This window comes from Equus caballus, chromosome 8, assembly GCF_041296265.1.
Source record: "Equus caballus isolate H_3958 breed thoroughbred chromosome 8, TB-T2T, whole genome shotgun sequence".
NCBI lineage: Eukaryota > Metazoa > Chordata > Mammalia > Perissodactyla > Equidae > Equus > Equus caballus.
The window spans coordinates 26,705,160-26,718,531 of NC_091691.1; the positions used below are offsets into that span (position 1 = coordinate 26,705,160).

Below are 13,372 nucleotides of genomic sequence, written 5' to 3' on the forward strand. Positions count from 1 at the left end.
AGTCAAGGCCAGGCTGGACTCGGGTGGGGGAGGGGCATCTTGATCACCAAGCCAAGCAGCCCGGAATGTCTTCTGCAGGCAACGCAGCAACGACCAGAGAGGCCCAGGTGTGCACACCTGCGGCCAGCTCTCCCTCACGGCCACGGAGGGAGAAGACACACCTGCTTCGATCCTTGTCTCCCAGCAGACGGTCTGCGGGACGGACGCCAGCGCGCGTGAGCAGGGACTGACCTGGGCCCCTCTGAATGAGAAATTCACGCCTAGACAGCCAAGACGGAACCTCTCCATCAACCGACCGAGCAAGACAAACGCCAGCGCATCCTCATGTGCTCGGGACCACGGGCAACAGGCCTGATGGACAACGAGTTAACGAGGAAAAGAATGAGCCTCTCTCAGAATCTCATGGGGTCCAGCACAGGCACACCGCAGAGACAGAACGAAGACTGGGGGTGGCCAGGGGCTGGGGAAGGGGGATGGGGAGTGACTGCTAAAGGGCACGGGGTCTTCTTTTGGGGCAATTAGAATGTTCTGGAACTAGCTAGTGGTGGTGGCTGTGCAATGTTTTGAATGTACTAAACGTCACTGAGTAGTACACTTAAAAATGGTTAATTTGGGGGCCGGCCCAGTGGCGCAGTGGTTAAGTTCGCACATTCCACTTAGGTGGCCCAGGGTTTTGCCGGTTCGGATCCCGGGTGTGGACATGGCACCGCTTGGCAAGCCATGCCATGGTAGGCATCCCACGTAGGCAGATGTTAGCTCAGGGCTAATCTTCCTCAAAAAAAAAAAAGGTTAATTTTATGTTATATGAATTTCACCTCAATATTATAAAAAGAAAGAAAAAACAAACAAAACTCACAAAACTCACTTCCCTAACACCACCAGCCCATCCGCCATCAGCCAGGTGACTGGCATTCGTGTTTGTGTGTGTCTGGCAACCTCAAATGTCTGGATTCTTTCCGCTTTCTTAGCAAAGCCAAACACTGGTTTGAAATAAAAGCTGGGATTTTCCCATGGTCTGACTCCATCTGTCCCGGGCCTTCTGCATTCTCAACATTAATTCACCCACCTAGCGCCTCCTGCACCTGCCACCCCGGTGCCCCCTGCACGCTTATCCACATAACGTGCTGCTTTAGCCAAGCGCCATTACTTTACCTGCATCGCTCTATTCTAACGGGGAGCTTCAGATCTGAGTCGTAATTGGCAAACACTTGCCAAAACTGGACAGTAAATACGAGAAGAAATACAACGGAAAGCACTGAATGTTGGACACTCTGACTAGAAACGGTCACCTGCACGGGCTCCGACCCGAGACCTGCCCTCCTCTGCCGCACAGAGAGAATGAGGGCTGGAAGGGCGTCCAGGCCTCTCGGCAACAACAAAGGCTTCTTCCTGGAGGCGGGGGAAGGACAGGGAGGGGATGGAAACAGAAGCCAGTCGCGCCGGCTTAGTCAGCGTTATTCAAAGCCGGCTCCTGGGACCTTTGAAGTCATCCTGAGACGCCCAGGGACAATGTCCCACAAATTGGAAACCCTGGTTTCCCATCCACCCGTCTCCACCATGAAAGGAGACCAACGGGGAAACACAAGGACCGCGTTTTCCAGGCGGCGAAACCCTGAGGCCCGCGGTAAGGGAGGTGGTCACGAGCCAGGCCCTTGAAGGTGGGGAGTCTCAGATAAGCCCTGTCACGTCCCCAAGGCCAGGGGGAGGCTGCAATGGGCTGGGCCAGTTTGCCGTCACCTGCCCTTGCTTCAGATGTGAAGCCCATCTGGTCTTTTTAATAGCAGGCACACGTGCGTGTGCTTCTTATTTTATTTCCAAACAGACTGAGCGACCCACCCCAGCAATACGTGGTAATTAATTTATAGCTTTATGGCAATGTAATCGGACGTGATTGCCCAGGATCACCACGGACTGCAATTAAGGGGCTCTACTGAGCTGGTCTGAGAGCAGGAGGCAGAGTTCTCTGAGTCCAAGAAATTTTCAAGGCCTGGAAAGAGAAATGTGTGGGTATTCCTTATCTTCAGATAAAATTTCACAGAAATGTAGACACAGGTGCACCAAAAGCCATGTAGGAGAATGTTCCTAGCAGCCCTAGGGTAACGGTCAACATCAGAGCCCGATGCCCATGAAGCATGGAAGGTGTGAGGAAACTGAAGTGTGTTCCCACGGTGGGATACTACGCAGCAAGGAAGAAGGCGCCAGCATCACCCACAACCGGGACGGACCTCACCAACACAGTGGGCGAAAGAGGCCAGAAAAAGAGAAAAAAGGAGTATGTGCTTTATGATTTTGTTCACATGAAGACCAAAGGCAGGCAAAGACCCCGAGCCAGGGGCTCAGCATGTGACAGTCCAGCCGATCAGCACAGCCCACCCAAGGGCACAGGGATTGGCTCAGAGAGGCCACGGGATGCAAGGCCACCCAAGGAGCGGAGCCCCAGGTGGTGGAGGGGAGGACCCAGGCGGCCCTGCAGGGCTGGTCCAGAGAGGGCGAGCCTGGAGCCTCGTGGGCAGCTGCACACTAGAGAGGGAGGAAAATGGAGCCGGCACGCGTGAAAGGCGGTATGGACGGCAGCCAAGCTCTGGAGCCCCGCTGGATCCGGGAGGTGTCTGGGATTTTGTTACACAAACCAGGAAGCACCCCTGGGGCCCAATCAGGTTGCGGGAGCACATGCCACTCGCCCCAGCATGTGGCCCACGGCCTGCGGGCTCTGCACCAGCCTGCCCTCTGCGAGCGGAAACTCCCAAGACCCCGGGAAGGAGGGACTAAAGAGAGGCCATGCCCTGGGGGGCACTTCCAGGCCCAGCTCCAGGCCCGTCGCCCACAGAGCCCCCGTTCCGTCTGCACTGGGGGGAACCCGCTGACAGGCCTTCCTCTCAGCCCTGCACAGACTCCCCCTCCCAAACCCCCACCTCCAGCTGGAAATGTGGCTTCAGCCACACAGGCCCCCAAAAGGCAAGACCCCCATCAGACAGGAGCAGCTTCTTGTCCCCCCAATCATGTGACCTCGGTCACGTCCCAGCCTTGAGCCTCGACTCCCTAACTGCAGGGTACGCCCACACAGCCACACGTTCAGACGCTGAGTCCCCACTGCAGCAAGCACATTCTAGAAGCGTGGGCCCAGCCCTGCCGAGGGCGTCTCCAGTCTAGTGGAGACAGACAATAAACAAGCAAACAAAAACACAGAGTCGGTGATTTCAGAGGGCGATGGGCACCCAGAGACAATCAAAAGTGAAATGGGAGCAGCTGGGAGGGCGCAGGGACGGTGGAACAGAAAATCAGGGCTGGCCTCTTGGAGGAGGTGGCACTTGAATAGATGAAAAGGAGGTGAGGGAATGACCCACATAGACGTACACGATTTCTGGGGAAAGAGCCCTCCAAGCAGGGGGAACAGCTGATGCAAAGGCCCTGAGGTGGGACCAGACTTGATAGATTCTAGAAACAGGGAGAAGGCAGCAAGGCTGAAGAATAGTTAGGGGAGGCAGCACGGGAAGACGCAACACTGGACAGGCCAGCAGAGGCCAGACCCTGAGAGCACTGAGGCCACCGTCAGGGCTTCGCTCTCCACGCACGGGAGCACTCAGACACTTGAAGCAAAGGATTGGGTGGCAATCTGTGCTTTTGAAAGGTCCCCCGGGCTGCTCTCTGGAACAGTGTCCAACAGAACTTTCTACGATGACGAAAATGCTCTTTCTGCGCCGTCCGTCCCAGACGGTCGTCACTGAGCACAGCGGCTGGTGATCATTTGAAACGTGGCCAGTGCGGCTACAGGGCCTTTTTAATTTGATTTCCTTCCGACCAGTTTCAGTTTAAATGGCCACACGAGGCCAGTGGTGACCACACTGGACAGTCCAGGGAACGGATCGTAGGAAGGGCGGCAACAATGCCAGCTGGAGGGGCCTGGACCACGAGGCGGCGGGGGACGTGGGAGGACGGACTATGGAACTTAATTTGGAGGCAGAGTGACGCCCTCCCCAGGACGTCCGCGTCCTAATCGCTGGAGCCTGACAACACGTCAGACCACACGGCAAAGGGGCGCGAAGGCTGCAGGTGGAACCGAGGCTGCTCGTCAGCTGGCCTCAGGATAGGGAACGAGGCCGGGATGACCCAGGCGCCCGATGCAGTCTCCGGGGTCCTTAAAACCAGAAGACGGAAGCGGGAGAGAGTCAGAGGAAGACGCGACCCAGGAGCGGGGCGGAGGAGAGAGAGGTGATGTTGCTGGCGTTGAAGATGGAGGAAGGGCGCACCAGGCAAGGAATTCTGGTGGCCTCTGGAAGCTGGAAAAGGCAGGAAGCGGACTGTCCCCTCGAACCTCCAGAAGGAACGCAGCAGGCTGACCCCTGGGGAGACCCGTGTCGGACTTCTGAACCACAGAACCATTCAAGATGATAAATTCGTGCTGTCCTGAGTCACTAATGTTGGAGGAATTTATTACGACAGCAACTCACACACACAGCATTTTTTTTTCAGATTATCTTTCCGCTGTCCTCATTATCTCCGGCCTAATGGGATTATCAAGAGTACAGAGGCCAGAGATTAGGCAGACAGATGGCGGCAGATAAGCCCCTCGCCGTGCCCGCCCACCCGCCCGCCGAGGATGGCACGTACTGAACCTGCAGGTGCTGACGTTCTGAATTCCCGACTCCCGGCACGGGCAGAAGCCCTCGTTGGGCGGGTAGACGGACCCGTTGGCAAATAAGGTGCTGGGGGCCACAAAGCGATAGGTGGGGATGCCCTCGAACAGCGCCGCCTCCTTGTAAACCAGCTTCATGGACCTGCAGGGACAGACGGTGGGACGATGAGACCCAGGACACAGCGGCTGGGACAGGTCCTGCTGACAGCAGCCCCAAGGAGCCACTTCTCCACGCGCAGCCGGAGTTTCGAACAAGCTCAGAATATATCACGTGCCCACTTAAAACTGTAATCGCTTCCGGTCTTGGCGATAACAAGATCCAACATCCTCATCAGGGCCCGCCAGCCTCTTTGGGGTCTAGCCCCTGCCTACTTTGTTATGGCCCCCGAGGGCCTCCCTGCTGCTCCTCAGACATGCTCCCCCTGCCCCTGGGCCTTTGTACGTGCTGCCCCCTTTGCCTGGAATGTCCCTCCCTCACACATCAGACCTCAGTTCCTCGCTCGGGCCGTGGTTCCGCTGTCCCTTCCAGCAGGAGACCACAGCCCACGCCCTATTCACATTTCTCAAAGGCCTTTCTAAATTTGCCTGGGACTGTCCACGAGAGCCCCCGAAACGGGACAAGTCCAAGTGGGGATTCGCTGTAGGTGGACAAGACATTCCAGATTCCTAGGACCTGATAACGGAAAACTGTGAAACACCTCTTCCCGAGTATCTCACATCGTTTACCCACGGAGATGCTAACGTTTCGGATATACGGGTCAAATAAAACATATCCTTAAAATTAATTTCACCGATTTCTCATTACTTTAACGCAGCCACCGGAAAATCTAAAACTGCGAACAGAACTTGCATTATATTTTTATTGGATGTCACCGGCCTAGACAACAGTGTTATGGAGATGCTAAATTTCCTCATTTGGATGACAGTAATTTGGTTACATAAGAAAGCGCTTTTGTTTTTAGAAAACGCCCACTTGAAGTGTTAAAGTGTCCAACTCGCTCTCAGACGGTCCAAGGAAAATAGACACAGAGAGATACAAATGGTGAAACCGGGTGAAGGGGAGACGGGGGCCACTTGCACGTTCCTCCAGGCTGAAATTTCTAACGGTAAAACACTAACACATGCAGAGCAGAAGCCGTTCCCGCTATGACACTCCCGGGGCGCAGCGTCCCCACCAGAACATGAGCTCCGGGGCGCAGGCGCTCAGCCGGTCCTGTCCCCTCCGTGTCCCCAGCGCCCCGCACAGCTGGGGCTCCGTGAAGCTTGGCGAGAAAGGCAGATGAGTCCAAGTTCACACTGGTGGGTGGCCAAGGAGAGGATTTTCCCCGAGTGGCCTGCACGGGGCCGAGGACACGACGGGCGGTCTGAGGTCCCAGCATCCAGAGGGACACACGGGCAGCCAGGCGGGCGCCCCGGGAGCCAGGCTGGCCCTGTTTCCTGCTCTTTCTGCACCCTCCACCCCAGCACCACGCCCGGGGCCTCGGCAGAGCGGTTGGGGTTTGGCTCTTTGTGGTGCAACCAGAGAGCACTGGGGATGGCGCCCCGGGCTGGCGGGGACACGGCGGGACGCCTTTGCAGCGGCTGGCCAGCAGCCTGTCAGGGCATGCTCACCGGCAGGCCTCGGGGCTGTAGAACTCCAGCGAGGACTCGGGGCTCATGAACGGCGCCCACATCTGCCCGGCGGTCCCGTTGATCATGTTGCATTGATCTGAGTGCCAGAAGCTCACCTGTGGGGAGGAAGAGGACATGGCATTGGGGACGGACGGACAGCCTCCTCAGAGCCCTCCCGGCGCCCACACGTGCTGGGCTGCCACTCCACAGACCGAGGGCCCCGGGGAGACGCCGAGGCCAGCACTGTCCCCGGACGGAGGCCAGGCCCCTCGGCGAGCCGGCCGGCACGGTGGGAGGGGCAGGCATGCGGAGAGCGTCGCCTGCAGCTCCTACCCCCCAACCACGGATCTTTGCACGTGCGACCGTGCCAGGGGCTCAGCGACTTCGTCTGTAAAATGGGCCCATCACCCACGTCTCCAAGGGGCACAGGGAGCCCGTGAGGTGGGAGGTGGGACAGGGCCAGCCTCACCTCCCAGAGAGGAAGCCACCAGACACGTCCTAAAAACAGACAGAGTCAGGGGGTGGCAGAGGGAGAAAAATACATAAAAATTCTAACGGCGGCCCCCAGGAGACTCAAAATGGTAGTTGCCTCTGGGACGTGCGACCCGGACAGAAAGGAACCAGACCCTCCCTTCTCCCCTTCTCTCCCAGCGGGCTGTTTTAAATTACGTGCACGTGTATATCGTCATATTGAAAACTCAAGCCGAAGAGAATCTCGACGGCATCCATTACGAACGGCTCCTCCAGCTGCGCCTGGTAACCCCGCCTCGCGGCTCTGCCGGGCGTGACCCGGCCCCAGCACTCGGCTCTCAGGGGCAACGCGGCGAGCACCGGGAGGCGTGAGCAGCACACGGCACGATCATTGCACGCGTGTTGAGAAAAGGCCACCGAGGGGAAAGAAGCCAGTTGCAAAACCAGGCACACAGGATGATTTCATTCCGTTCAAAGGAAAAAACCACCGCGCTGTCTTTCTCTGTGCACAACAGGCGCGCAGTGGGCAGAACACACGGGCAGAACACACCTGACACCGGCAGCTGTGGGGTCCTCTGCGGTTCCGCGTGAGGACATAAAGTGCGCTTTACTTCTGTCCCTGTTTTATTTTTTTAATGTGAATGTTTTCCTGTGTTTCTAGTGTAAGTTTTTCTCACTCAATAACATCGTTTAATGCAATGGATGGTTATATTATCAGTGTAATATTTTTTAAACGTTTTTGTGAATTAAGAAGCAAAGGAAAGAAAGAACCCAGTCCCTAGCATACAGCAGGAGCTCAGTAAATAGTTTCCATCCCCCAGCCAGCCATCTGGGCTGGAGCTGGCTGAGCCCTGGCCACAGGTGAAGGCGCCAGCTCCGAGTGTCCCCGCGCACGCTGCCCACCCCCGCCCGTGGGTTCTCAGAGGAGGCAGGTGGCCTGGCTCCGGCCTGAGGCGGGGGGGCCGCGGCTCTGCCCTCACCTTGCTCAGTCCGTTCCACTTGTCCACGAGGTGGATCCTGCTGAAGTCTTTGACCCCCGTGAACACGGTGAAGAGCCCGGAATTGGAGTTGTTGAGCTGGGACACGGCAGAAGACAGCATCTTTAAGCCTCAGGATGGGGACAAAGGACCGGGCACCAGCCCTCGAGCCCACCCGCTTAGTCACACTGACCCTCTGGCCCGGAGGTCGGGGGCCTGGTGATCTTGCTCGCATGGCGTCCCCAACGCCCGGGGCTCAGGAGGAAGGGGACTGGGGGCTTTCTAGGAGGGCACGGCCCTGATCACAGCATCCCCCCTGGGGAGGGTCGCACCTTCCCTTCCGACTCAAGGAGAGTCTGGTTCTCCCCCGGGCGACCAGAAGGACCCCACACACACTTAACACAAAGCCCTGAGACCTCGTGAGCCAGGGAGACGGCAGCGGACGCGGCGTGCACAGTGCAGCGTGCTTTCCACCACCGCTGTGGGGACCGTGATGTGGGGCCGGCTGCAGCCCACCTCGGCTGGGTCCCCGAGTGACCACAAAGGGCAGAGGGCCCCCTGGTCACCCACACTGGACACAGAGTCCAAGTAAGGAATACACCTCTGCTGTTTAAGCCACTGCGATTCTGAGGCTGCTTGCTGTGCAGCACAGCCTGGCCTGGCCTGAGGGATACCCGACCCAGCGTTTGTCAAGTGTCTGCTAGATGGTAAGCCCCAGGCCCTGGGGCTCTGAGCGTGTCTCCTAGAAGCAGGTTTCCAATTCAGAGTGAAGACATGCAAAGTGTGTGAGAAACGAGTGGCTGCTGCGGAACCCAGGAGCAGGGCTGCCCGGAGGAGGCAGTGTCTACACTGGGAGGAGCAGCCCACGGCGGGCCCCGGGGAGGGTCGTCCACTGGCCGGACGCCTGCATGGATGACTGCGCCAGAGCAGGGCCCCGATCAACGCCCTGCAAGGCCTTGCACTCGTCATGTCCTTATGTGCCCTGTCCATCCCCGAGCTCCAGGGTCCCACGCCCGGGCCGTCACGAGGGGAGAAGACAGGAGCCACTACAAAGAGGTGCTGGGCTTACGAAAACAGCTACTGTGTCAAAACTGCTGAGCACAGTGCCGGGAACACAGCGAGAGCTCCAAATGCTAGTCTTTATTTTTACTGTTATTGTTGTTATTATTAACAAACCCTCGCCCAAAAGGATACTTAAATAATAATCATAAGAGACAGTGTACCAGAGACTGCTGGTTACTACCCAAAGTCCATTCTCCCCTTTCTCCTTCACAACCAAACCCAAACCCTACTCAGAGCACAACACACCCAGCGGGACAGCTACATCTCCCAGCCTCCCTTGCGGCTAGCTGTGACCACATGACTAAGTTCTGGCCAGTGGAAAGTAAGTGGAAATTGTTTTTCTCCCTCCTCAAGAGGGAGACAGCTGGGACAGTCCTCAACTCCCCTGTCTGCCCCTCCATCCCCACCACTTCTTCCTTCCTGCTGTGCTGTCTGGAATGTGGATGTGATAGCCGGTGCTCTAGCAGCTATCTTGGACCACATGGTAATCTTGAGTATGGAAACCACGCCCTAAAGATAGTGGAGCACAGCAGTAGGATTCTAGATCCATAAAGAGTATGAAGCTACCACATCAACACTGAACAGTCATGGCTGCACTGTTATTTTGGGGTTTCCACTACACAAGGTCAAACATAGATTACAGGCACACTAGTGACTCTGTAATAACTTGCATTTCTTTACAAGTTTACAAGATACTTTTACAGAATCATGTCACTTACCTCAAACTGGCCAGCTAGCCCCACGCCCAGAACCTGTCATTCCGGCCAAGAATGTATCACATGCCAGGAACAGAATCATGATCCCTGTCCCCTAACACTCTATGCCAGACCAGCAGAGCCCAAAGAGGCTGAGGCTGAAGCACCAGAGGGCTTATTGAAACCCGTGGTTGAGAGCACCAGGATCAGGGGTCAGAGGTCAGAGGTCAGATTCTACATGAGATCACGGCTGAGGAGCCCAATCATTGACCCTACCAGGTTACCAGGGTTCAAGATTAAGAAAAAGCAGGTGGCTTAGAGCAACGCTATAGTCGATATCTGTGATCTGCCTCCCCAGCAGCCATTTGCCCTTCTTCCAGCAATAGCTTCCAATTGTCTAACTCAGCTGCAGTCAGTTCATTTGAGCCTGGATCAAGCTGCACCTGAATCCAGCCCTAGAGTTTTCAGTTTGATGAGCCAACAAATTCTCTATTTTGCTTAAGCCAGTTTGAGTTGGGTTTTCTGCCATTCACAACCCACAGCCCCAGACCCCCAGCCAGCTCCCAAAGCGAGCTGGTAACCAGCTTCCAGGCTGCGTCAGTGGACAAGAAGACAGGCCTTGAACTCCTCACTGGGCCACACTTACCTCTGCAAATAACCCGAACTTGCCCTTGAAGGGAAACATATTTGGGAAGTACTTATTGATGAGGTTCATGAGGGGGTCCTCGTAGCCCCACATGATCTCGCCGACGGTGCGGTTCATGAAGGCGCGCTCGCCGAGGGTGGTGAACGCCAAGGTCATCATCAGCTTCAGGCTCATGGGCCTGTCCTCCATCATCATCGCTGCACTCTGCAGAGCGAGGGGAAGCTCAGGTCAGGGCTAGACCGCCTGGGCCGTCCATCCCCACCGGACTCCAGGTCGGGCCTCAAGGCAGCGTCCACCCAGGGAAGTTCGGGCCGAGGAGGGCCCCTGAGGGAGCATCCAGACCATTCCCTGAGCCTTCAGTGACAGACCACACGTGCTCTTGGCTTCAGGCTAAGTCAACCCCACCCCCAGCCCCAGAGGGGGGCACGCAGCTCCGGCCCAGCCGGTCAGAACCTTCCTCCTTCCGGCTACGGAGATTGGTTTGGGAATGTGCATGTGACCTACTCAGAGCCAACGAGCCACAGGGAGACATTCTGCCCAGGCTGCAGGGTACAGAAGGGAGGTCCCGCCGCTGGTGGCCTTGAACCTGGGGGCGTGCAAGGCTATAGCCACCCCGAGGAGTGGGTTTGCCAGAGCTTGGAACCGACAGAGACCCAGGCAACCCTATTTGAAGCCTGGATCAAGCCACACCTGAAACATCCTTAGCCTTTCAATAATATGAGCCCATAAATCCCCTTTTCACTTAGGCCAGTTTGGAGCACCTTTTACTGTCACCTTGTAACCTGGAGTCTTAACGAAGACTCTATTCCACGTCCTTATCTTCTTCCCAAACACCCAGAGCCCAACCCTGTTCTACCCAATATCTGGGTGCTTGGAATGCACATGAATTTATTTTCTAAGTTCTGCTTCCCTCTGGAGATTCTGTCTTGGCCCTTGGTTTAGTTTTTAAAGGCACCTCATCCAAAACCCAGTCTCCATGGGGACGGCCCCGTGGCCGAGTGGTTAAGTTCATGCGCTCTGCTTCCACGGCCCAGGGTTTTGCCGGTTCTGATCCTGGGTGCGGACATGGCACTGCTCATCAGGCCACGCTGAGGCGGCGTCCCACATAGCACAACTAGAAGGACCCACAACTAAAATATACAACTATGTACCGGGGGGGCTTTGGGGAGAAAAAAAAAAAGATTGGCAACAGTTGTTAGCTCAGGCCAATATTTAAAAAAAAAAACAAAAAGCCAGTCTCCAGCCAAGAAAGCTAGAAAAGCGGACGCAGCCGGCACTTCCTAAGCAGTTGACAGCGGAGGCCAACAAAACACGCCGCCGGCCAGCGCAGCCCGCCACCCGCTTCCGTGCAGTCTGGGAGCTAAGAATGGGGGTTTGGGGCTTTTTTTCTTTTTGTGAGGAAGACTGTCCCTGAGCCAACATCTGTTGCCAATCTTCCTCTATTGTGTATGTGGGATGCCACCATAGTGTGGCCTGATGAGCGGTGCCATGTCCGAGCCCAGGATGTGAACCTGCGAACCCTGGGTTGCCGAAGCGGAACATGCGAACTTAACCACTATGCCGCCGGGCCAGCCCCCTAAGAATGTTTTTCACATTTTCCAATGATTGAAAAAGAAAAGAAGGATACTGCAAAAAACATGAAAATTACATGAAATTCACATTTCGGCATCCATAAAATAAAGTGTGGTTGGAACACAGCCACGCCCACTCGCACATGTCATTGTTGCTGGCTGCTTGTGTGCTCCAACAGCAGAGCCCAGCAGCCGCCACGAGACCGTGCGGCCTTCAAACCCTACACTATTGACTAGCTGGGCCTCTCCAGGGAAAGTTTGCCCACCCTGGTCTAGGCACCCAACAGCACGCATGCGTGAGTGGGACTGTGCATGCAAGTGTTTCTCCTTGATAAACAGTACGCGTGGCATGATCAACACATGTGTCCTGCATCTTGCTTTCCCCCCTTAGACAGACCTAAGGGACGGCTCCATGCCACTCCTGCAGCCCCGCCTCCTTTCACGGGCTGTGTGCTATTCCGTTGCCTGGCTACAGCAGAATATCACAATGTAACTCCACATGGTGAATATTTAGGTCGCTTCTAGAATTTTTCTGGCAACATTGCTGCAGTGAGTATCCTTGAGCACAAACATCTTTGCCAGCATGTGTTTTTCTACCCAGAGGACAAATTCCTACAAATGAAATCTGATGTCAGATTTCACATTGGAAAGGAGGCGGGGCGACGCAGGGGGCCCGCTGTGACCCCCGTAAACAGCCTGGCACAGAGGCTCCCCCGGGCTTCCCCGGTGGATGACACTTCGCACATGTTGTCACACCCATTGCTGGGGGATCAAGTGTGTCCCCTGTGAGTCCCGGGGGGCTCTGGGAGCCCGCGCCTGCCTCCCCCCTGTGCCTGCCCCTCCCTGACCATGTGCGGCGCCTTCCTCTGCGATGACCCACGTCCCAGAGCAGGACCTCGTGCTGGGTCCCTGGAGCCGTCCCGCTATCAGAGGCCCCGGGTGGTCTTGGGGCCCCCGTCCCACGTGACGAGCTGTCTGTGACTCCAGCTGTTGCCACCCGCATGGGATGGAGGCCCTGCTCACCCCCCTCGCGGTGCGGCGGGCAACAGGCCTGGGGGCGCCCACTCCGCCCCCGCGAGGACCTCCTCCCGGAGGGGTCAGATTTGTCCACCGAAAAGGGAGAGACAGTGACGTTGCCAGGACCCCCAAGCAGAGACGGGGGGGGGGGGGGGGCGCCGGGCGGTCCTGCAGGCTGAGAGTCCGGCCCGTGAGCCCCAGGCCGTCCGCGCCAAGGGACAGCCCGGGCAGGAGAGACGGGCGCCCTCGGGCCGGGGAGGAGGGGGCAGCGGGGCAGCCTCACCATGACCAGGATGTTGGGGATGACTATGTAGTCGCTCTCCAGGCCGCGGGACTTGTGGGGCTGGAACTGGAAGCTGCGGTACTCCAGGAAGGACACTGTGTCGTTGTCGTTGAAGGTGATGTTGCTCTTGTGCCTGAACTCCCTGCAGGCGAGGGCCGGGGCTCAGCGGGCTCCAGCCGGGCCGTGGGGCCCCCAGAGCCCGGCCACCTGCACCCCGACAGCGCCATGGCCGCCTCCCGGGTCCGTCGTCCACTGCAGGACCCGGCACCAAGGCCTCCGTAAAGCTCACCAGCCACCCCGGGAGGTCCCCAAATCCCGACACACCTCCCCACCCCGCCAGGCCCTCCATCAGGCCTGCTCACACGTCACCTCCTCGGAGAGGTCCACCCTGGTCACCTCAAACCCC

General features: G+C 57.1%; 1 protein-coding gene across 6 annotated transcripts in view; it reads right to left on the minus strand.

The window, feature by feature from the left end:
• Window positions 1-13,372, minus strand: part of SCARB1 (scavenger receptor class B member 1) — a 71,164-nt gene that overhangs the window by 16,215 nt on the left and 41,577 nt on the right. For all 6 annotated transcript variants that reach the window (XM_023647313.2, XM_023647314.2, XM_070220419.1 and 3 more), the window contains exons 3-7: window positions 12,967-13,108; window positions 10,096-10,299; window positions 7,696-7,791; window positions 6,245-6,360; window positions 4,609-4,775 (exon numbers count right to left, since the gene is read on the minus strand). In XM_023647313.2, the coding sequence (XP_023503081.1) occupies window positions 4,609-4,775; window positions 6,245-6,360; window positions 7,696-7,791; window positions 10,096-10,299; window positions 12,967-13,108 (725 nt within the window). The remainder of the gene's footprint in view (window positions 1-4,608; window positions 4,776-6,244; window positions 6,361-7,695; window positions 7,792-10,095; window positions 10,300-12,966; window positions 13,109-13,372) is intronic.